At 47.1% G+C, this 24,425-nt stretch overlaps 1 protein-coding gene across 1 annotated transcript in view; it reads right to left on the bottom strand.

The window, feature by feature from the left end:
* Nucleotides 1-9,076: 9,076 nt before the first annotated feature.
* Nucleotides 9,077-24,425, bottom strand: part of erbb4b (erb-b2 receptor tyrosine kinase 4b) — a 94,858-nt gene continuing 79,509 nt past the window's right edge. The window contains exons 21-27 of the mRNA XM_084688485.1: nt 16,771-16,926; nt 15,299-15,374; nt 14,581-14,727; nt 13,458-13,555; nt 12,920-13,090; nt 10,431-10,800; nt 9,077-9,732 (exon numbers count right to left, since the gene is read on the bottom strand). Of these exons, the coding sequence (XP_084544611.1) occupies nt 9,077-9,732; nt 10,431-10,800; nt 12,920-13,090; nt 13,458-13,555; nt 14,581-14,727; nt 15,299-15,374; nt 16,771-16,926 (1,674 nt within the window). The remainder of the gene's footprint in view (nt 9,733-10,430; nt 10,801-12,919; nt 13,091-13,457; nt 13,556-14,580; nt 14,728-15,298; nt 15,375-16,770; nt 16,927-24,425) is intronic.

Here is a 24,425-nt window from a genome sequence, read left to right as displayed (position 1 = left end):
AAATCAATCTCATGGGGAACTGGAAGAAAGCATCAGAGCATCTTTGATGTGATGATGAAACATATAGAAAGCCATGGGCAAATAAACCCAGTGTCCACTCTCACATTTCAGGCAATCACAGCAATCGCAGCAAATACAGTTTTGCTAATCTCCTTTTTCTCTGAATAGCCATCTTGATTTAGGCTATTATCATTTAAAACAACACCTGTAAAGGGGTGGCCGGGAGCAGAGTCAGGTGATCCGATGGAACATCATAGGGAAGTTGCCTCTACTTTGATCCGTACCGTTTAAAACGACAGGGAAAGCTCAGGAATAAAAGACACAACCTTGCAATGCTTTGGATATCACCAGAGTGAGTCTACGCTTCTGACAAAAATGAGGAGAGGCAGTGGAGAGGCGTTTTTGAAAGGCAGGCGGAGAGGACAGGAGGAGGAGGAGGAGGAGGAGGAGGAGGAGGAGGAGGAGGAAGAGGAGGAGGAGGAGGAGGAGGAGAGAGGATACGGGGAGTAGGGCTGTACTCCTCGTATCCTCTCTCCTCCTCCTCCTCCTCTTCCTCCTTCAGATGAACAGAGGGAGACAGTCAGACATCACTCCCTATTCAGCGTAATGAGACATTGTGGGGGCCATGAGTGCGAGCCTGTGGAAGGAGCTTCTCTTTGTTGCTGCGCTCCTGCTGCGGGCGGAGAGAGGCAGCCAGCTCCACGGCCTGCATGATAGTGTTGCTTAACAAGGGAAGATAAGTGGCCACAGAGGCTGCTCGGGTAGCTATGCAGCTCTGTAGCAGCTAATTGTCGAGGTTTGTTAAAGGACAGAGACTCAACCATGGAGGAGTAAGTGGTGGAGTGGAGCTCTGTCATCAGTGTGTCTTTTTCTTGCCGCGTGGACGTTTGAGAAAGAAACATTGACAATGAGGAGGCTATTTAATTGCTTGGCTTCTTTCAGCGCTGTGTTTTTTTGTCGTATTTTCAGTTCCCTCCATCCCACACGGTTATTCAGAAAATACTTTCTTAAAACAATGGAATTTGACAAGCACATCAGTGTGGTTGTTATGGGCTGCTATGGTGTAATTAAAGACATGCTACTGCTAGTCCACAGCCTGCCTCTGGCTAACTGACTGCTCCCTGGGCCTCTCAGTCAAAGGAATGAAGTGTGAGTCTGACAAGAGGTGTGCCACTCCACAGTTGGGAAAAAGGCACAATTATGCCACTATTGTCAGCTCAACAAAGAGCTGTCATCATTGCTTTGAGTGAAGCGCGAATAGAGCTTTGCAGTTGCATCAAAGTGAGTTTAACAATGTCCCTCGCTCTCTTAAAAACGGGTACTTAATTAGACTTGAATGCTGGCACATACAAACATACACAAGCGCGCGCACACACACACACACACACACAGCAGGAATCTTTGAAGAAGCAGCAGAATTTCATCCTCACAGTGGGTTTGTTTGTTAAGCGATCATGGAAGGAGTTATAAATGAGCTGTAATGACTGACTTCTCGTTCAACATGCACAGTGGTCGAGGCTGAGCTAAGATTACTCCTTCCATGGGGATATGTCTAATAAAACAAATGATAAACACAAAATCCAGAGCATTTTACATATTTGGTCATTAGATAAACACTTCACAAGTAGTCCAAGATTTATCTTCTCAATCTTACTGTGTCAACCTTTAAAAGCGTCTAAATCAGCTGATAGGAACAGTTTCTACGGTGACCTGTATGGGCTACTGTACTACAGTGACTATGACATGACTACATCATAATCACTGGTCAGTCCAAACTAAATCCTTAAATTAGTATTCAACTAGGCTATAGCTCTAATACCACACAAAGACACCAACGGCAGCCATGTTCCATGTCTCACCGTGTATCGAGAGTGAATCTCAAAGGTTTCGAGTGATTCTTTGGAAGATCTCAACACACAAACGCAGACCTGACCTCAAACACCTCTAATATTGACAATAACTTGAACATATCCATAGATCACATTGCATGGCAGGGACAGCAACCAGAAGCAAAGGGGCCATTGGATAACAGTGGCGATACATTTGCATTTACAGTAGGCTGTAGCCTATTCATGGTGCGTGTTGGATATGGTTAGATCTACGCTTCAGTCAGGGAGATTATGATAGAGGGATTGGTCCATAGGTTACATGGAGTCCTCCGGAATACAGATGTGGTGTGGCAGAGGAGTGTTCATATGTGAGTGTAAATCCAATATGCATCCCATAATGAAGTCTCTCTGGGGGGATCGTCGCGCTGCTTAGCGGGCTTTGTGGAGTCCATTCAATCATAAACAGGCCCACTGCAGCCCGGGCAGGGATTTAGAAGACCTGCCGCTCCCCCGTCGCCAAATGAAAAAGGGATGAGCAGGTAAAAGAGAGACAGGAACGGCCAACTACACGCCAGAACAACAAGAACTTTGAATGTTTTTATTTTGTGTTCAATATCGGTTCACATGTGTGTTTGTGACTCCAATGGAGAACTATCCTGAACAGGGCTGGCCCAAGCCTGTATGGGGCCTTAAGCAGAATTGATTTGGGGCCCCTCTGAGTCACTTTTTATAAAATAAATGAATAAATTACATTAAACTGTAATTTAATGTGCTCTTGTGGGCCCTCTGGTAGCCACGGGGGCCCTAAGCAGCTGCTTAGTTCGCTTATGCCTTGGGCCGGCCCTGATCCTGAACACAAAGACCGCATTTCCATAGGCGCTATAACCTTCTGGGTTGTCAAAAGCTCATGAAAAATATGCGTCACGTGCAAATCTTTCTTGCTGGAATGCCGGTTGCCGTCCAGACGATTGCGCAGATTGATGCAGTGTCAGACTGAGCTTTCACTTTTCTCTCATGAGGGGTGCGAGTCGATCACCAGAGCTAAAAAGCATTTAAGATCATGTACATTCAACTGTGGCTATCATCCTTCATATCAGGTCAAAATCCATACGCTTTGTCACAGGGCAAGCGTTTAAGAGAGAGGCTAGGCGAGGCTAGGCATTGACTGATTGTTTCGATCACACTCTATTACCATCTTTAGGCAAGTGATTCGACTTTGCATGGGTAAAGCCTCAGAAATGCAGATCTAGGCGGCTCACCTTATTGGATTTCCAATGATAATTCCAGAAAAAGTCATCGTCGGCTCAAATGCTGCATCCATCATGTTGTACATACAGGTGTCAAAAGTAATACCACTTTAGTATTTGCTCTGGTATGATTTTTCTGGAAATGTGTGAGGTCAGGTGGTAACCCAGAGAAACTACAGCCAGTGAATGACGGTATTCCAGATCAGACCGGCTCCAGTGCAGTTCGGGGCTACACGTTTGTAATGGATGTCTCATATCCTAGACTGCTTGGAGAGAAAGGCTGAAGGAAGGGAGGGAAAGAAAAAGAGAGAAACATGAGAGAGAGAGACATGAGAGAGAGACATGAGAGAAAAAAGAAATAAAGAAAGTTAGGTGAAAGAGATGTCATAATGTGAGACAGACTGAATCACTAATACAAGCTGGGCTCATCTACACAGAGACAGGAAAGAAGAGCTGACATTTGAATGCCAAACTGAGGCTCACCCTTCCCTTCAAGGTCTATGGCCCCTCACAATTACACACAGTAGTTTGAACTAAGTAGGATTAGAGACTGGATGACCAGTCGGAAGTCAATTAACCTTCTGCACACACAAAAAAAACCTCCCAAATGAAAGCACTTGCTCAATTTATAACTTGCACGATTACTCACACAAGAAGTCCATACTGTAACACACAAATACTCCACAATTTTTCTTTAAATATTGTATTGTTCTTTATTCATATTAAATTAAAAATATATTTTGGACAGATTCATGTAACAAAACTGCGGGAAAGAAAGGTATTTAAATGCAAAGCCTTGGGAATGGTTAGATATGTGTTGGGAAGAAGCTCTGAATAGGGCCCTGGGGCTCCTGTCAGGGTTGAATACCAAACTGCCAATCATCCCATCTACGGCCACACTCTAGGTCAACATATCGATACATGATTGGTATCAATAATGGAGTTAGTCAGTTGGACACATGCCTGTGATTATCATTCTGTAGGTGGTGACCTAAGCTGGGCAGGGCTGGCTATGGAGAGAGGCTGGTAGGCCTTGGCACTACTGAGTCTACCTGTGGGTGCTTTACACTTCCAAGGGTCAAAGTGTGTCCTTGGATCTAAGAGTAGGATAAAATACTCACAGATTCTAATGACCACGGGCTAAATTACCATAGAGATAGTGAGAGATAGTGGAGACAAAGACAGAAAAAGGTGCAGAGTATAAGGGATATCACTCGTCTTGCAACAAAGACTCAGTCTCTCTGAAGTGGATGGGTTCTGTACAAAAAGTAAAAATGGCAAGAGGGTTCGAAAGAGGAGTGTCGGAGAGACTGGGGAGATAAGGGACACCCAAAGGAAGGAGAAGTCACCTCTTGCGTGGGCAAGAAGAAGGTTTAAACACAAGTCCACCAAATTGGGCTAAAACACAGTCACAAGGGTGTGTGTGTGGGGGGGAGGGGGGGTTTGGGGGGGAGAGGGAGGGAGGGATCTAGAAATCCTGCAAGCTTATTTAAATCAGAATTCACTGTTCAAATGACATATACTTTATATACAGAAATATAAACCAATAAGCTAAGAACAACTACTATCCCAATAAAAAGCAATAATATATGTGAAAGGTGAATTAAAATGATATCAGCAGACCAAAAAGCATAGTTTTCCCTCTATTTACAAAATGCACCTGGCCAATTCTTCCACTACCTAGAAAAATACTATTCACATTTTTTTTTCAGTTGACATTAGTAAAACTTTGAGAGACGTTCGTTGGCATAAAAAGGAAAATTCCCTCCCATACATTAGTTACTGTCAACATCAAATCACAATTTAAACTGTGCTTATCATACCTCCATCTTTTCATGTGACATGAAACACATGGAACCAGTGTAAAACCAAGGAATATTACAAATGGACATTTGTTCTCATGTACAAGCATGTTAATAGGGTGTGTAGTGTAACCTGTTGTCAATGTGTCTTTACAATTTACAATTAATATTATTCAATTAACCCTTGGCAAAAACAAAGCAAAACATAAAAAAAAAAAAAAAAAAAAAGAATTCAGCAAAAAAAATTAGGAATAAAGTTAATAGATATTACTTGCTGCTGTGGATGGCAGATATGTGATCAGAGTAACATGGATTAACAGAGCCTTCACCATAAAACTGTAGCACTTCTTACAGCATCACAGTCAGTCAACAACAATATTGTCATTATATATATCAAAAACTGTGTAAGAAACAATGCTATACACAGCATTTACAATACTCAGATGCAATGAAAACTGTTCTGAACACTGTGTTCCTTTAGACAAATAGCAGGTGTACAAATCAAACAATGTCCAATTTCGACAGTGCTAATAGTGGACAGTCAGTGTGAAATATTTGTGCTCCTTTTTGTGGTTTTATGCTTTTTCTGAAGCAACCATTTGACAATGCACTAAAACACAAAACATAAAGGAACAATCTGAAGAAGATGATGAATTATTATTCGCTGTTTCCCATGATTCTATGGGCCGCATTAATTACTCCAATCACCATTGTCTGCCACAAAGTGTTTAGGTCTTCAAGTGGCTCGCTATTTAGCTGCTTCGGCTAGGCATCAAGGGGCCAAACCACCTAAATTTAACAGTGTTTGCTACATACATTTCTTTAGTCACATTTGAGATGAGATGAAACACATGCTACCTCCACCCACCCACACACACACACACACACACACACACACATACACCCCCCATCCTTCCAGCCAACCCACCTCCCTCCCACGACCTATTGTAACATTGATGTATTGATGTGGTACCATTTCTGGAACCCTAATACCATGTCTTTGACCCTGTGCAGGATTACTAACTATTGCCTGTCGTACTGTATTTCTCTCCCTTGTACTGGCTGGACCAGAAGGAGACATGATTTCCCTACAGAACTGTAGAGAAGGCCTCAGTGGCCCAGCAAAGCTATTAGCATGAAGAGGGCTGGGAGCCCCTTGGTAGGGTAGGGGCTTGCTGCTGGAACCAGAGTTTATTATTACCACAGAGAACCATTATGAGTCTTTTCAGCAACACTCCACGACTGTCATTGCACTTCAGTAGTCTTTCCTGTCGCCCAGTCAGCTGGTACAGTAGCTTGCCAACCGGAGAAGTGCAAAAAATAGTAAACTACAGTTTTCCCTCAAACTGCACCGTAGTGCGAGCCCCTTTCCACTGCACACATCTACAGTATATCTGGATAACATACAGTAAATGTTCGATCAAATGAGTCACCTGAAATCAGAATTCCAATTGTAACGCCTAAAATAAGAAAGAGCAGTGCCGTAAAATCTGCCATAGCCGACTACTTCCCAAGTCATTGCTGTCTAGGCTAAGACAACATTAGTGCCGTCCAATTACTCGCCTCGTTGGTCACTGGTCCAGCTGGCTATACTGTAGCTGCCTGAACTACTGGTCACATTGAAGCCACTAGCTAAACAGGCCCGCTATGTAGTATTGTCCCAGTCATGGCCTAGCCTAGCCTAGCTAACCATCAGTAAGATCTACATGCCATCAGTTGCCGTGCAACTGGCAGACGGTTATGTCTCATCAACAGGAGGAGATAGTTGTAAACGTATCAACTCTAAAACACGAACATGCCTCTCCTGGAGTCCCTGGCTGTCAGGACCGGTGGAGAGATTGAGTGCTGTGCTGTGTCGTGCTCATAGATAAGTATTGTATGTGGTTAGTGCTATATAACACACAATGTTGCGCTGTCACTGATCATTTACATAATAGTGCTCAATGTGGGGTGCATCATTAAACAAACACAGACTAAACTGTGACAAAAAAACAACAAAAAGTGCAATGGGTATGCTGTCTTTCGATGTGTAATGAGATGAGGAATTACTCACATGAATACAAAATCAAGAGGGTTTCTCTTAAAAGTAACAGTATAGCTGTTTGGCTGTGCCAGTGTGTCAAGTGCTATCAAATCAATCAAATTACAAATACCAAAACAATACACTTTAGATGACAGTAATCCTCATCTAGCAACAAAACAAAGCATCTAGTAGTACTCATGCGAGATCAGTGAGATCCCAGGAGCTGGCCTTCCACAGATATGCTCCGTGTTTGCGTGTGTGTCTGGGTGTGTCTACCTGGATTATCTCCACATTATTGTCAAACACGAATACAAAATAGTTCATTGTGATGCAGTCACTTGTAGAACTGGGATTCCCAAGTGGAAGTGGGTGTTGTTTCTGCGTGGCGAAAACTGATCCTTTTGGCACAGATTCATTTTCCGCTTGGAGTCCAAACCACAAGAAAGGGATGTAGACATTTGGTGGAGCAAATAGTCTCAGGAGCCAGTTTGGTTTGAAGTCTCAGTTTTAGTCTATCGATGACTTCATGGGATGATTACGTTGGTCTAATTACATTTATCACTGTCCTCTTCTTGGACCATCCACAATGTCCTTCAAAAAGCAAAACTCTTATTCCACACACTACTGCATATCTTTACCTCATTCCAGTCTGAAATTGGCTTGTATTCAGATTCAGCCGCCATCTCAGTTCCTCAGTATCCTTACAGTGAAACCACCATCTGGTCCCTCTACCCCCATTGTGCTCCTGGACTCAGGACCAGACAGAGTCCTCCAGCCCTTCTCCAGTCAGAAGTCCCTTCCTCTCCTCTCATTCAAGAACCAGAATCCTCCTGTTTTTATCCTCCTGCTCAGCCATGACTCTGTCCAGTGTTGGATTCTTGGGTTCTACTCCCCTCATCCACCATGAGAGGAACATTTAGTCACATAGCAGACACTCTTATCCAAAGCAAACCAGGCCGAGATCATATTTTTTCCTGTTGCTTTTGGGTCTCGGAACCCAGTTGTGTGTCGGGGTTTAAGGAGGTTGAGTAGTCACCTTCTAAAGGAGGCTATTCCTCCTAGGGTTTAACAATGTCTGTCTGACTATCCTTTATGTTCCACGTGGGCCCCCATTTGTACTGTCTACCACAGTGACATTTACTTGACTAGTAGATTGGTCTTTTTATTCAAGTACGGTTGTTATCTAAACTGCTTTGAGCTCAAGGTCAATGGAGAAACGTAATTTAGGCTTCAGTTATCTGTAGGTGTCTCTCTGTGTGTGTGTGTGCGTGTGTGTGCGCGCGTGTGTGTGTGTGTGTGAACGTATAGTATATTGAAATAATACAAGGTTACTGATCTGCCAAGGTCGAGGTGTGTAAATAAACCCAAGCCTCCCCATAAGCATGTCACATCTGATATGAGGAGCAGAATAATAAGTATAAATCCCATTTTGTATGTAGAGAGCTCAGGCCCATAAACACTAGGGAACTACCACAGACTGGAATGCAAACAAGAAGTGATATGACAGATGGCCATAGCATGTTCGCAGGATGGCAGGCTGTCACCATACAGCGATGTGTACGCACTGTACAAACCAACAGCTCTTCGTGACAGAGCCAATCAAGTGACAAGTGAGTTACTGTGGAAAGGCTCACTGTGGTAATATTACAGTATGCAGTGTATGTGGCTGTGCAATTCCAGGAACATCAAAAGAGACCTTGATGCATTCATCCATGTTAAATCAACGTCCCCATTCGTCTGCAAACCTTCAGACTATTTTGGCACTCGTTCAGCTTGGGCGAGAGGAGAGACGCAGTTGGTGTAGGACAGTCAACCGGAGAGGTTCTGACCCCGAGGTGGACAGTCATGGTGGTCGACACTGAGAGGGGGGGGCTAGGAGGGAGACAGGGATTGGTTGAAGAAGGGCTGCGTTACAGCTGCGGCTGACCCGTGTCTCTCTTGTTCAAGAGTCCATGGTTGAGGGATGTCTCACAGCTGAGTTATATTATATCCAGTGTCAAAGACGACAGCCAGGCAGACAGACAGACAGAAAGAGAGACAGACGAACAGACAGTGAGGTGTCCAGTGCTGGTGTGGGGGAACCAGGGTTGATAAATACTGCTCGACTGCGAGAACAGTCTACACATATCGCCTCCCCCTCTCCCTCCTTCCCTCCCTCCTTCCATCCCTCTCTCACTACACGACAGTGTTCCTCTGCCTGTAAGGTGGGGGAGGCAGCACCGTGCCGGGTTTCAGGGCAAACTCCGACAGGTACTCCTGGTTGTCCGCCACGGCGGGCCGGATGCGGCCGTTCTGCCGGTAGAAGAAGCGCGTGCTGCAGTCTTGCAGGTACTCAGGGTTGTGCAGGGTGGCTTTGGGGGGTAGGCTGTGCTGCCAATACTCTGGATTGTCAAAGGTCTTCTTGTTCTTCTTGTCCACCATAATGGTGCCCGTGACGCTGGGGTGGAGGGTGTGCCCGGGGTGCAGGGTGTGGGTGGCGTGTGACGGGTGGAGGGAGATGCCCGGGTGGCCGGGGGGCGCCACGTACCCGGCAGCCTGGGCGGCGGAGAGGGTGTGGCCCTGTGAGGGGTTTGGAGCTGCTGATTGGCCGGCGTTGGGGCCAGGCGGGGGGAGATGTGGGCCGGGGACACCGTTCTTCTTCAGGTATTCCTGAGTTGTCTCGCCCGGGTTGTGGAAGGTGTTGAGGTAGAGGGGCTCGTTGACATACTCATCCTCTAACCTCGGCTGCCCGCCGGGGGCGCAGTGGTAGACTGAGCTGCTCTCCATAGAGTGGATGTCTCCATTCCTGCGGCGTGTGACAAATGGGTTCTCCTCCACCGGGTTGAGATAGTCTAGTGGAAGGAGAGATAGATGGGGAGGGGAGGAGACAAAGGGAGGAAGAGAGGAAGGGAGAGACATATGGAGATAAAGAAAAAAGAGGGGAGGAGGAAAGGTTTCAATCAATTTGGGAAAATTAATGAAATTCTGCTATCTTTTGGATACATTCCCGCATGTTTGTTTTGGCTATGGAAGACGCATCTGGGGGGAACACAGCAATGGAGCTTTTAAATCTAGCTGAGAAGATGGAGGTGACCGGGCTTAACAGAGGCTTTGGAGGAGTTCAAAGAGGTGGTCACATTCTCTCCCTCATCTCCTTCACTGGTCCCCCCCCAGTGTCTGACATGTGTGAAGGGAAGCGCTCAAGGCCTTGTCTGTGGCTTGGTCAGAATCAAAGACTCTCCGAATGAGGAGGAGGTGATGAAACGACTCTATCAGGTACGGCCTTCTGGCAGCACATAGAACACAAAGGCATGTGGCAGAGACGGCCCCAGTGAAGCGAGGGGACGGAAATATGTATCAAGAACCCCTCTGCAGGTCAGCAGACAGCAGAAGAGCTGCGTTTGTTCCCATAGATATGACGTCATGTGTTTTTTATCCGGTTGCATCTAACAAGTACAGCGGCACGGCAGCAAGACGAAAGGTAACACAAAAGTTCAAGCCGCCTGTGAGCGGTGGCAGTGAAGGAGGTGGATGTTTGGAGGCCGGCTACCTGAGTTGTTCTTCTCTCTCATGGCTGTCATGTACCCATCCTGGTCTGTGTCCGCTTTCGCCCCCCGCTCTCCCAGGAGTATAGTGGGGTCTGCACTGTAGCGCTGGCCGCTGCTGTCCTCCAACGCTCCGGGGCCCGTCCCTGGGCCTGGAGCTAAGCCTGGGCCTGGAGTTGGACCTGGCCTGGGGGAAACCTGCTTCCTCAGGGTGCCGTTGCAGCGCTGGTCCTCGAAGCTCTCGGGAGGGTTACTTTGGCCCGCTGACGGGTCTTGAGAGGCGCAGCCCGTCACGGCGGACACAGAGATGACCCTGGGGATGGTGGCCATCAGGTTCTCCATGCTGAAGCTCCCATCGTGGTATACAAACTGGTTCTGGAAGCAACATAAAGAGAGAAGAGTTAAACATCTGTGGGTTAGTTCTAGGAATTTCCATTGCAGGTGAATGGTTGTGGTGGTGGGATATTTCAAACCTTCCACCTCCATGGCTGCTACCTGGGTTTCACAGCTATGAGCAAACTGCTGCTCCCCAAACTGCAAGCACAGTGGGTCCTCTCTGAATGTCCTCTGAATGAGACTGCTGCTACAGCATTTGCCTGAAATACCCTTGGTATCTCTGTCAACCTATGTCTGCCTCACCACGGTTCTATGTCTCTCTCCAACAGGTGTGCAGTCCTCTCAACAAGACTCCTAAGACTCACGGGGTGGAGTGCTAACATGGAGTCATTCTACCACTGCCTTTTTTAATTGTCCATTCCACCATTTTCCTCCCTGCTTTTTCTTTCCTCTTTTCCAGCGTCTGCTACTTGAGTTTCTAGACTCACTATTTTGTTGCTCTGTTTTTTTCAATGATCTCTCTTGTTAGCTTGCGTGCAGTCTGTGTGTTTGTGTATGTGCTTTGTGTGTGCGGGGTGTGCTCTGTTTACTGAGTAAGGTGAGGCGATGGAGATTACTGAATTGAGGGGAAAAGGTAGCCCCGAACATTTCCGTTAATCACTGCACATTAATGAGTGTGCATGTGCGTGCACGAATGCTAATCTAGAAGTGTACAGTGTTTCTATAGCAAAACTGTCTCAATGATTTATGTCTTTAAAGGAGACTAATTACAGCAATAAAAACTGCATTTGTCATAATGCAAAAAGTCCAAAATAGTCAATCAGTCTTAGATTAATCAAAAAAATAATCTTGGGGAATTTTGTTTACCCAAAAGCTCTGTAGAAGGGGCTGGCTAGGGTGCTATAATGTACCAACAGGACTTTGAAGGATTGATGATCCTCATTGGCATTCCAGAGGCTCACTTTCCCGCTAGCTAGCCGCTCGTAGACCCAAACAAAGCGGATGTTTGACTACAAAATGGCGGACGTGTCTGACAGAGTGGTTGACTGGCTGTGTGATGAAACAAGCCCAAATACTGAGCAGCAGACTCTGCCAAGAATGAGAAACTAACCCAAAATATATGAAGAGCTGTGTTCTGTTGTTAACTGAGAGAGAGAGAGAGTGACAGAGAGTGAAAGAGAGAGAGAGAGAGAGAGAGAGAGAGAGAGAGAGAGAGAGAGAGAGAGAGAGAGAGAGAGAGAGAGAGAGAGAGAGAGAGAGAGAGAGAGAGAGAGAGAGAGAGAGAGGGTGAAAGATAATGAAAGACAGTGAAAGAGAAAAAAGTAATAATGTAAGAGACAGGGAAATAAAGAAAGAAACAAACAAAAGAAGAGCTGTGCTCTTTTCCTAGGCAGAATGCACACAATGTTCTAAACAACAACAATTTATCATGAACAAAATCGCTATATTTTGACAAAATGTAGACAAGTCCAACAGTGCCTAACCCAACACAACCCAACATATGTCTTCAAATTGCTGTGCATTTTGTTGCATTCACAATAATGGCTACCCCTGCTGTTGCAATCAGAGAAATGCAGAGCAATTTGAAAGCAACAGATGAGTCCCCGGCAGAAGTCCCAAACAGTCAAACACTCCATCCCAGTCTCTCCTAGCCAACGCCATTTCCTGTAAAGGACAACTCTAAAGCCTAACCGCGCTGATCCGTTACAAGTGCAAAGTCATTTCCCAATGTATATGGCCTGATGCTTTTGGGCTGTGGCAGAAGAGCTGAACAGAAGAGAGCACTTGTGGAGCCCAGTGGTACAGCAGTGTCCTGGGACGACTGCTAGCTTCACAAGAAAGGAGCTGAGCGGCCAAGGCTGCATTCAAAACAAAAAATGTGTCAAAATGACCGAATCGGGGAAACCTAGCTGGAGGAGGAAGAACAGAGGGACGACAGAGGCGGGAGATAGCAGTACGCCTCTTACAGACAGGAGCGACACCTTTGTACTCTCCTTGAGTGTCAGATTTGATATGCTTTTGATAACCTTTAATGTGGCTGAGGCTAGACAAGAAAAAAAAGCCTTACACGCACATTCCACTTCACAAAGACACACAATATCGCTCTACCATTTTCCCCCTGGCCCCTTCAGTGCTGTGTTTGTCCGGAGAGTCTCACCCTGTTGGAGTCGACGCGGGGGCGGGGCGTGTAGGCCAGCGGGGGGATGCTGAAGCCGTGGGGCACCAGGTACTCGTCTGCATCCATCAGGTCCTCCAGATCCTCCTCATCCAGCAGGCTCTGGAAGAACTTACTGTCATTGGGGCTGGGCAGCTTCATTCGGTCATCTCCCTGAAAGGAGAGACAGACAGACAGAGAGACACAGAGAGAGAGACAGAAAGAGAGACAGAGAGAGAGAGAGAGAGAGAGAGAGAGAGAGAGAGAGAGAGAGAGAGAGAGAGAGAGAGAGAGAGAGAGAGAGAGAGACAGAGACAGAGACAGAGACAAAGACAGACAGAGAGAGAGAGAGAGAGAGAGAGAGAGAGAGAGAGAGAGAGAGAGAGAGAGAGAGAGAGAGAGAGAGAGAGAGAGAGAGGTGGGAGGGGGAGCGAGAGAAGGACATTACTTTGACCAATCGTGTGTACATTGCCTTCCAGGATTCTTTGTCTTTGTGTTGTGCCCCTCCCTCCACATGGGGGCAGGATTGGGATTCGCTCACCTGGATGACCAGATATCTCTGTGGGTCCCGGGCCATCCTGCAGAACTCTGCCGCAAGCTCCTTAAATTTAGGCCTGCTGTCCGCATCGATCATCCAGCCTTGAGAAGAGACAGGAGACAGAGGGATTAGCCCAGAGAGAGAAGGAGAGAGAGACTAGACAGAGGGATTCCCCTCGCATTCGCTCTCTATCCCATGCTCCATCTATCTCTCTGTCAACTGGGTCAAAGAGTTTTAAAGAGTGCGAGGACACTTTTCATATCTGGGAGAAATGATTTTCCTCTTAGGATTTCTAATACAGTTCAGTTTCAGTTCTGGTACAATTTCTTGAGACAGTTCCATCTGTAATTAGTCCGAAAAACATAAACACTGTCTCGTTGTCCGTATGGCCCATATGCAAGACTGCAACAACCTGCCAAGGTCTGCACGCACACACTGGCCACCAAACCAGTGCTGTAACATGTGTGTGTGTGCGTGTGTGTGTGTATTCTTTCCTGACAGGCTCAAACTTGGCAAGCAGTTGCTGGAGCTCAGTGGCATGCCTCATGGACACAGGCTGGCACAAACACACACGCAAGTACGTGCAAAATCCACTGACACACTTGTGGGGAGGGAGAGAGAGCGACAGGAGAGGGATTTCATGGAACAACGTCAAGACAGAGAGGAGGACACACTAAAAGAAGGAGGACAAAGTGACCCGTCCTTTCCTGGCTCGGGTAGAGGAGTTGGAGAGGGCAGGCTGGTGTTTGGCATTCCTCTGTCAAGGCGAGGGGACAGGAGGAAGGTGAGAGTGGGGCCCAGAGGCTGACTGGTGGGGACAGAAGGCACAGCCACGGAGCTCCAGGCTCCCGCTGGCTCACTGGCACTAGCCAGAATCTGGGGCTGAAGCTGGGGCTGAAGCTGGGGCTGAAGCTGGGGCTGAAGCTGGGGCTGAAGCTAGGGCTGAAGCTGGGGTTTTTGCACGAGTGTGTGGGCATCATGTGAGTGTTTGGAATTTGTGTGTCTGTGTGAGCACGGACGTGTGCGTGCGCTCATATTTGCGTGACTGTCTTTGAGCGTGTTAGTGTGTATGTGTGGAGGAGGGCGACGGGCGTGGTAGTGGTGGTGATAGGGGTGTGGTACGTACATTTGACCATGACCATGTAAACATCTATGGTGCAGATGGGGGGCTGAGGCAGACGCTCTCCTTTCTCCAGCAGGTCTGGGATGTCTCGGGTGGATATCCCGTCATACGGCTTCCCTCCAAACGTCATCAGCTCCCAAATGGTCACCCCTGGGAGGAGGAGAGAGGGCGTGGAGAGGAGGAGAGGAGGAGGAGGGAGGGAGGGCAGGAGAGGAGGAGGAGGGAGGGAGGGAATGAGGAAGAGGGAGGGCAGGAGAGGAGGAGAGGAGGAGGAGGGAGGGAGGGAGGGAGGGAGGGAGGGAGGGAGGGAGGGAGGGAGGGAGGGAGGGAGGGAGGGAGGGAGGGAGGGAGGGAGGGAGGGAGGGAGGGAGGGAGGGAGGGAGGGAGGGAGGGAGGGAGGGAGGGCAGGAGAGGACAGTGTCAGGGGACCCGAGTCAACGTCAAGCACGCCTCCTTCTCCGCTCCCGGTCCTCGACCTTTCCTTAATCACGTTCCACTGATCAGTTAAGGCCCTAATGACGGGCCTGCCTGAAGGAACATCATATTAGGGTGCCCGTTCCCTTGACACTGGATGGGGAGACCCAGCAAGCTGGAAGTCCTATTCATCAAACACAGCCCATTCCCTTTGATTTGACCTGCCTTTAACATCAGTTCTGATGTCTGGATGACTTTGTTACAAACGGCAGTGTCTGTTTCATCCAGGATTAGCAGTGGATCTTACCATAGCTCCATACATCGCTCTGGTGGGTGAATTTCCTGTAGTGAATGCACTCCAAGGCCATCCATTTAATTGGCATCTGTGGAAAAACATTTTATTATAACTCGATAAATGTGGAAGGACAGAAGTCGAAGACAGAAATCTAAATCAGAGCATAAAGACCTGTAATGTGAAGATCGGTGTTTCACTCTGCCAGTGGCAAGCATATACAAAACAATGATTGAGCTGGATTGTTCTGTGATTGCTCCTGAAAATTGGATCTCTCGTTTATTGACGATCTCCCTGAACCACCTAGGGTTACAATCTCCGTCCTGTCTTTGATGCCTTCTGTGGGCATGCACAGGAAACAGGAACCACACTTGGGTGTCAGATTTCAGAGAAAGCGTGGAAGAAGAGAAGATGCTGTGACACCCATCTCTCTTTCTTTCCTCTCTCTTTTTCGACATCTCTCGCAGATCTAGTTTGGCCACACACACAGGACTCCAACACCTCGAGTCCGACACCTTGATTTGATTCACTCCCTAATCCTATACATTAAGGTGGAAGGGAGGGCTGTGATTTATAGAGGGCAGTGTTTACCAATCACTCATAGCCTTATGGATGAGAGAAAACAAGCTTATTTTACCCAAACTCTAAAATGTGATTGACAAACTGGCAGAGGAGAGACAGAGAGACGAGCAGTGGAGGAGAGCTGATGGACATTTGTTTACGGTAGGAGAGGGAGAATACACATTTAGAATAAAGAGAGAAAGAGGAGATGAGATGAGTATAGGGAAAGATCCCATCCAGCAGGCCCAGATGGACAAACTTATTTGCTCCTTGATTAAATTGTGAGTTTTCCAAGTCTAATGGTAAACAAAGCTACATTATCCAACAGCATCATAGACCACATGTGGGCAAGCAGAAAGCAGAAAAAGCACTTCTGATTGTCTTCAAGACCTGCAACTTCTCAAATGGGTTGTCAAAGGTCTATCAGTAACTTATTATGATCACCAGAGCAATATTGCGCTATACAAAATGTAAATGAATCGGTTCAGGGTGGCTCTAGATATCCTGGTTCAAGCAGGAAGACTCAGTAGTGGGTAATAAACACGTTGCTGACAATACCACACATCTTCTTGGTGTAATGGTTCTGCTAGCACAGGCTCTCTCCCGAAAACCCAACTAATAGTGTCTCGACATGTGTGCAGAGTGCTGTGACACACATCCCCCTTAGGAAGAGACCCAGAACCTAGGCTGGAGGCCTGGGTGGTGGAGGCAACAGGAAAAAAGCGCTGAATATGTGTCGCAAAGAAGCAATGTTGGAGTGTGGGTGAGTTCATGGTCCTCGACAACCCGCCCTGGCTGTAGGTAAGAGTGTCAAGACGGCGTGATATGACGGTGGTGCCGGCTGACTGCACATGGGTCTCAGAGTCTCCCGCGCGGAACCCCTTCCGCCCGATTCTCGGAGGTTCTCGCTGGTCTCTGGAGCTCACCTTTCCTCCATCGGCATTGTACTCCTTCTCATTGACATCCAGCAGACGAGCCAGGCCAAAGTCTGTGATCTTGATGTGGTTGGGGGACTTGACCAGCACATTACGGGCTGCCAGATCTCTGTGGACCAGTCTCCTCTCCTCCAGATACATCATCCCCTGTAAAAACACACCACAAGCACGCACACACACACACACACACACACACACGCACGCACACACACATACATACACACCCCCCCAAAGCATTAGCAGAAACAAAGCAAACATCTTCAAGTATTCATGTGCTAAATGCAAATTCTGAGTCAAAGTTCTGAGGGAAGAAAACCCAGAGTCTCGATAGTGCTCAAGTTTATTACATTTTATTGAACACGTTGACATTTTAAAGAATACGTCGTGTAATGCTTTAATTAACCCCAGACTGTTTGCATAGATGATGGAGTAAGAATATTCACACTTTACAACTTTTTCTGGTGCAGAGACCCACACCCGTCTGATAAAAATAAAGATGTCCAGAAATAGATTCCCGGGAGCAGCAAACACTATGGTTAATTGATATAAAATGAGGGTGCAGAGCTGCTGCGCCACTGTTGAAGAACAATTGACCATGTCTTTTACTGCGTAGCTCAAGAACCAGCATAGATATAGGACATACAGAACTGAATGTGAGCAGACATTGCAAGGTGTGTGTTGCAGTGAAGGTGTAGGAGAGAAAGAGAGGCAGAGAAAGGAAGGGAGAGAGAAAACTTCTTGGAACGCTGGAACCGCACTCCTAGTTTGTGATGCAATGAATGCGGTTTATGTTTGTGACATCAATAGAGACAACAGCCTGTAGTAAAATATACATAGAAATATTTGTCCTAGCGTCCAAAAGATACATTCTGTCACATCACACAGCCCTACAAAGAAGGAACGTTAATAGGCTAACTGGTATTTAATTTGGTTCTAGGTTTCTGGAACATTAAAACAAAATATAACGGATAACAATTCTGCTTGGAACGAATCGATTGAAAACAAATGAACTACTTTGAAGCCCTGCTACTGATAAATGCAGTCTTTCGGCACAGTGAAAAGGGAAAACATGGATTATTCAAAACATTTGGGATGAATGACAAGTTGTTTCTTCAAGCAAAACGTGTTTAATATTCAATTAAGATGCTTTATTCTAGGGGTTTAGAGAAGGTGTGAAATGTTTTTGCCATCAGGACAAAGAGAGTGAATGTTAAGGCTACCCAAGGGTTAAAGAAAAACAGGGACTAATGCATAAAGAAAGTAATCAGGAACTAACAGCAGACTGAGAATGTTCAGTTTTCTGCTCAAATAAATTAGCATACAGCATTTGCAGCTGTGTGCCAGTCACAGACTGCAGTACAACTAGACTAGCCATTGTACATTGTAGCGACAAGATCGGCCTGGCAATATAAAAAAACATTCAGCTATTTAAGTTGGTCTCAGAATAACAGAAGCCACTTTGGGCTGTAGAGCTAAATAAAACTGAGAACGGGACTTCTTTCAAACCAAAACAAATTGGATTTAGATGGAACGGGTAGGAAACGGAGATGGGGGAGGAGACTAAAGGAGGGAAGGAAGGAAAGAGGAATGGTGGGCATGAAAGGTGAGATTACAATGGTAAGGCTATAATCACATTGCCTCATTTAGACCCTCCCTGGAGAATCTCCCTCTCTCCATGTCTAGAAACAAGTTAGAGGGCTGTATGTGTGTGTGTGTGTGTGTGTGTGTGTGTGTGTGTGTATGAGAGTGAGTGGGGATAAGGGGATTACGACCTGCCTTCCATAGAGTAGAGAGGAGGCAGAGTGGGTCAATAGATGTGATCATGTTCTCCATTATTGGGACCCTAATATACATCAAGTTATGGTCCTCATGTCGGACACATGTCTGCTACAAGCGCATTGTAAAATTACACAAAACACTCGTAGACACACACACCTGCCGCCCTCCTTTCTCAGAGCAGTTTTTAAGCAATTATTAACGATCTGGTTCGACCCCTCATCTCTCCATTCATCCATCCATCTGAGAGGAAATCAGGCAGACTGTAGCCTCAGTTCTCCTCTGCTCACCCCCCCCCTCCCCCCCCCGCCCCCGTCACACTCCTCCACGCAGCCCCTTCTTTAGGAGCCCAACGTGATGAATCGCACCGCATTAATTGTCGATTAAAATGCAATTACCTGTGGATTTGGAAGGCTAAACTGAGGTGGAGAAATGGAGCTGTTCTGAAGCACACGCCCATCCAAAGTATGGACCATGCTCCGGTCTGCTCAGCGTGTGTCTGACAGCCTGGGGCAAGCTGGACTTTGTCGTTTGGACCATGTCGTTTGTGGGGAAAAGGTGTGTGAGGTGGCAGCAGAGAGCGATTGACTGGAGAGATAGACAGGATGAAGAGATGGACAGAGAGCTACGTAGAAAGGTAGATACATACGTGTGCCTGCCTGTGAGTGTGTTCCGCGTGCTTGTGTGCGTGACCGTGTGTGTGGGTGCGTGCGTGTGGGTGCGTGTGGGTGTGTTCCATGTGTGTGCTCGGTGACGAGCCAACGGGTGACACGCTGACGTGTGTCCCGACAGAATCTTATTTGTACATAAATCGTTCTCTGTAATCTCCTCAATTTTCAAGACAATTAAACAGTGGAGGGAAGTGGAGGGAAATGGATGGCTTGCCAGCGTGTGAATGTTAATTAGCTTGCACAGGGGAGACAAGGGGAGGAGGTGTGCAGAATTGTAAGCGGACGTGCAAAAAAACAAACAAAAAAGAAAGAAAAAAAAACCTTGGTCCCCCCCCCCTCCTCCTCTACAGCTCTCATTTGCTGCTTGGCCATGTGGATAGGAGACAGGAACACACCGTGAGCGGGCCAAATGGCCTTGAGAGAGGGAGGGGAGCCTTGTTTGGGGGAAGAATTCAGGTGGAGTACTGTGGAAGAAAACTGAGCATCCTGCAGGTCTGTGCCAGAGGAGCAATTGAGTGACAGAGAGCGAGAAAGAGAGAGAGAGACAAAACAATCGAGAGAGAGAGAGAGAGAGAGAGTCAGGAGGTAGACAAATGGATACAGACAGAGGAAAAGATCGAGGGAGGGAGTGAGAACATATTCAAGAGAAAGAGGCGGATGGTTGGCAGAGAGATAAAGAGAGAGAGAGACAGAGAAGAAGAACAACAATGGAGAGAAAGGCTTGTAGATGGATTGTATACAGTGTACAGTAGATAGGGCTGTACTGTAGGTGTCTCTGTTGAGGCTCCTCCTGGGACATACGACTGCAGCAGAGAGGAACTCTGCAGATAGACCACCCCTCAGCTTTCAGGCCATTCAGACACATTTCAGGCACACAAGCAGAATCCATAGGATTGCCTTTTGATGCATTTTGTCAGCGGCAATTTGGCTTCTACGTAGCAACGGGCAACACAATTGAAAGAGAAGAAGAGAGGGAATGAGAGGACTGTCAGTCTGTTCCTGGAAAAGCATTCCTTATTTCAACACCTCCCATATTCTTTTTTAGGGGATACAGGCATTCAGACACCTCATACACACACACGCACACACACGTACGGACAAACTCCACAGAGAAACAGACAAAAACAGCCCAGAACACAGACGCACATATGCATGTATGTACTCGTGTCTAGTGTGTAATTAAATGAATTATCCAGCACCATGTATTCATGTTTAAGGATATGTTTGGCTGGAAGGAATTCCTTCCAATGAGTTGATGTGACATTTTCACATTTTATATTCAGTGTTTTTTCCACCATGTCTGTTTTATCCTCTTTTCCACATTCACTCACTCACTCACTCGCTCCCACCCTCACTAACTCACTCCCTCACTCACTAACTCACTCCCTCACTCACTCGCTCCCACCCTCACTAACTCACTCCCTCACTCACTAACTCACTCCCTCACTCACTCGCTCCCACCCTCACTAACTCACTTCCTCACTCACTCGCTCCCACCCTCACTCACTCACTCCCTCACTGACTCACTCCCTCCCTCACTCACTTCCTCCCACCAGTCACTCGGGCGTCTGTCTTTCTTCAGTCTCTCTCCCTCTTTCTTGTGCGCCCCTTTCTATGATATTTCTCGACCGAGAAAAAGATAGACAGGGGAGGGTGTGCAGCCGAGCTCTTAGCGGACACCTGCTAACACCCTCACAAAGCCAGGGACCTGAGAGCCCGCTGTGCAGCACTGCAGCACAGACTCTATCTAAAACAGATTACCTCCGCGGCCCGGGCAGGAGATCAATGATCGCTGATTACGACTGGCTTGACGCTGCCTACTGCTCCACACAATATTTATCCTGTGTGTCTACTTCAGAGTAATTAGAAATCGATGTGCGTAGAGGTCGCACTGGGCCGGGTGGAAGCCAAGCCCTACGGACGTGGCTGCATAGGGACAGCTACATCCTGACAAACACGACTCCTGTGTCAGCTGGGAAACTGGCTGTCTCTCCCTTGGGTATGATTGAACATACTGGAGATGGTAGGTGAGTGGTTTGATTAGAACGAAGGAGAGGAGGTCTACTCTGACCCCTGCTGATGTTCCCCTCCTTGGCCCGAGGGCTGGAGCTCCTTGAATCCAGTGAGAAACAGAACGCAAGACACAAGCCCACACACACACACACACACCGACGTTTGACAGACAAAACAGCTTCTAGTAGTAGGAGGTGGGAGATGTATGTGTGTGGGCGCGTGTGTGTGTGTGTCAACTGATTGTGTCTGTGTGTGTATGCATGGGATGTGTCTGGGTGAATGTATCTGTGTAAGCACAGGCGGGGGTGGGAATGGTTCAGCACAGGTACGGTACAAACTGCATTAAGCATTCATCTGAGAGGATAAATGTACATGGACAAGCCTCGCATCGCTAATCCAATCTGGGAGCAGACAAATCGTGCATTGGAGAGCTGCCCTCTAACATTGCTCAGTAAACTGATTCGGATATCTGAAATGAATTGAAGTTTTATCATTATTGCATTATCCGTTTCCTTTGGATGTTGTCGTTTCCCCTCAATGTCATTCGATGAATCTACTTTATTCCATCTCTTTCTCGCTTTTAACCTTTAGTCGTGTGGTCGTGACATGAGGACAACTGGGAACTGCAGTGTCTGTGCAGCATACTTCAGTCGAAAGCATGCATGTTGTACAGTCCATTTCTATACAAAATACCAGTGGAATGACTATGGCAAATGGCTGGAAATGTTTCCAGGAACACACTACATTTGTTTCTGCACGTCGGAAATACAAAGATGGCTGTGGTGGCTGTGATATGCCAAGGCAATGTTTGCATATCCAGGCCCGTTTTTCTCTGCCCACGGCTTCATTCCACCAGTCAAACAACAAACATCTGGGTGGCTCTCGAGGAGAGAATCCAGTGCCAGATCCTCCACCCTCACCTGTAACGACGAGTGACTGGGATTAAGCCTGGGTCGCTTTCATCCCGCCAGAATACTAAATGGCTGCCATTTCAATTATGCAGCACGTCTGGCCGCGTGATAGGCTAATCCAGACTGGGCCCGCTCCGGCGGTGTCACAATCAGTATTCCAAGCGCTCGTCTTTAGTAATTTCAGCCTCGCAGACACCTTTTCATTAAAGCCAGGCAGGTCATTCCTCCTCTGAAATATAAATGATCATCAGACACAGAGCGGAGCTATTGATTAGCCCTCCCCACCAGGTGGATGACCCTGCAGGGCCCGCAGCTGCTAATTGGCTGCTGGGCCGGGTGGAGATGGGGGGGCGGGGAAGGTGGTGGTGGGGGGTTGACCTATGAATCATGGGGCCAGGTTAGAGGCTAATGGTGTTTTCCTGAGGTCAGACTTACACACACGCAGATTGACCAAGATCTCTTTCTTATTTCCTTTGGCTTTTTGTTGGTTGCATCGCCATTGAGGACATTTTTTGCAATATGGGCAATGTGCTACAATTTTTGCAACGTTTATTTAGCAATTGTTTAATCATTATCTTAACTTATCTTAGCTAATCATATTCTGTATTTTAAAGTGTATATTTCTGCATAGCAAATATAACAAATACATCTTTGGGAGAGCGCTGAGGTCCACAACAATTCATTGTAGCATTGCTCTCATGCTACTATGTAAAATAGGTGAATACATCTAATCAAAACATTGATATTAATCTTGTGCTAGAGGGCAGACAAACACACGCACACAAACATAACCCAAAAGACAGCCCCATTGTTTTAAACCCAATCTTCCCAAGTGGGAGTATACGCTTGGAAGCCGACAACCTCTCAGCACATAGAGCCTCCACGCTAATGTGGAGTTAGCTTGCGTTTTTCTCCCCATTTACCCGCCCTCCCTGAAGCCTATGCGGCTTGCTCCTCAGCACCTGGGCTGTGCATTAATGGGGGTTAAAGCAGCACTGCCCCCGCACGCCTGTCCGCACAGCTCAGCCAAGAGGAGAGACGCACAGAGGAGCCTGTCTCCCATGGTGACCTATTAGATCCATTTTCCACCCTACGCTCCAATCTGGTCCAGAGAAAACAATAATAAAGAGCGTTACCAGCAGACACAGGCCTAATTAAAATTAGACAGGCATGCTTGACGGAGGAGGAAGCCGGTTTAAGTGGTTTGTGTAAACATGCCACCGAAGACTGCATGCGTACAGACTGAAAGACATAGGTCAAGGCTTCCAGCAGAAGTGAGGAGGGTGGGAGAGAGAGAGAGAGAGAGAGAGAGAGAGAGAGAGAGAGAGAGAGAGAGAGAGAGAGAGAGAGAGAGAGACAGAGACAGAGACAGAGACAGAGACAGAGACAGAGACAGACAGAGAGACACAGAGGAGAGACAGAAAGAGAGAGAGAGAGAGAGAGAGAGAGAGAGAGAGAGAGAGAGAGAGAGAGAGAGAGAGAGAGAGAGAGAGAGAGAGAGAGTGGAAGCGAGGAAAGAAGAGAGAGAAATCAATATGTGGGGAGTCCCAGGGATAAGGGAGAGATAAGCAGGTGGATGAGGAGCGATGTGAGCTGAGGTATAATCAGTTATCAGCTGAGTCTAAATATCAGCTTTAAGGCTGATCCGCTTGATGCCCAACTGTTCTTTTGAGGATCACCGTCTCTTTGGCAGGCAATTACAGTTTGACTTTAATAAATCACTACATCAACTTAACAGTGCCGTTTATGAGATTAGTATGAAATGGGCCAAAAGCACAGCTAATGAAAATTAAATGCTTCTTCTCTCGCTAGCATTCTGACAAAACATCCCTTTTAAAGTGCGTTCGGTAAGAAAGAAAAACGAACCTAAAAACAGCAGCCCTATTGAAAAGGCTGCCAGAGCTGAGTGAGCTGGGAAAAGAGTTGAGGTCGTCTTATAGACGGCCTTCATCCAGTCATCTTATGAATGAATGCATGAAGTGTCCTTCTGACCCTCAGCCCACACACAGCGAGGCAGAGAAAGAAGGAGGGAGGGAGAGAGCAAGAGAGAGGAAAGAGAAAGAGAGAGAAGGAGAGAGAGAAAGAAAGACAGAGAGCGAGAGAGAGAGAGAGTCCGGGAGAGAGAGATGTCACCTGGAGGAGAAGGACAAGATGAAAAGAGGAGGGGACACTGACACAGGGAGCAAGCGAAGCGAGGGGGGGGGGGGGTTGGGAGCGAGGGGTGACTGGATCCTGTCCGACACACCTCGGTGAGCGCTCGGCAGGGGTAAGGTGG

The sequence above is a fragment of the Hypomesus nipponensis genome, chromosome 23 (genome assembly GCF_054491055.1).
Source record: "Hypomesus nipponensis isolate SF chromosome 23, ASM5449105v1, whole genome shotgun sequence".
Lineage (NCBI taxonomy): Eukaryota > Metazoa > Chordata > Actinopteri > Osmeriformes > Osmeridae > Hypomesus > Hypomesus nipponensis.
Note: the sequence above shows the minus strand (reverse complement) of the source record. Positions and strands in the feature narration are given on the sequence as shown.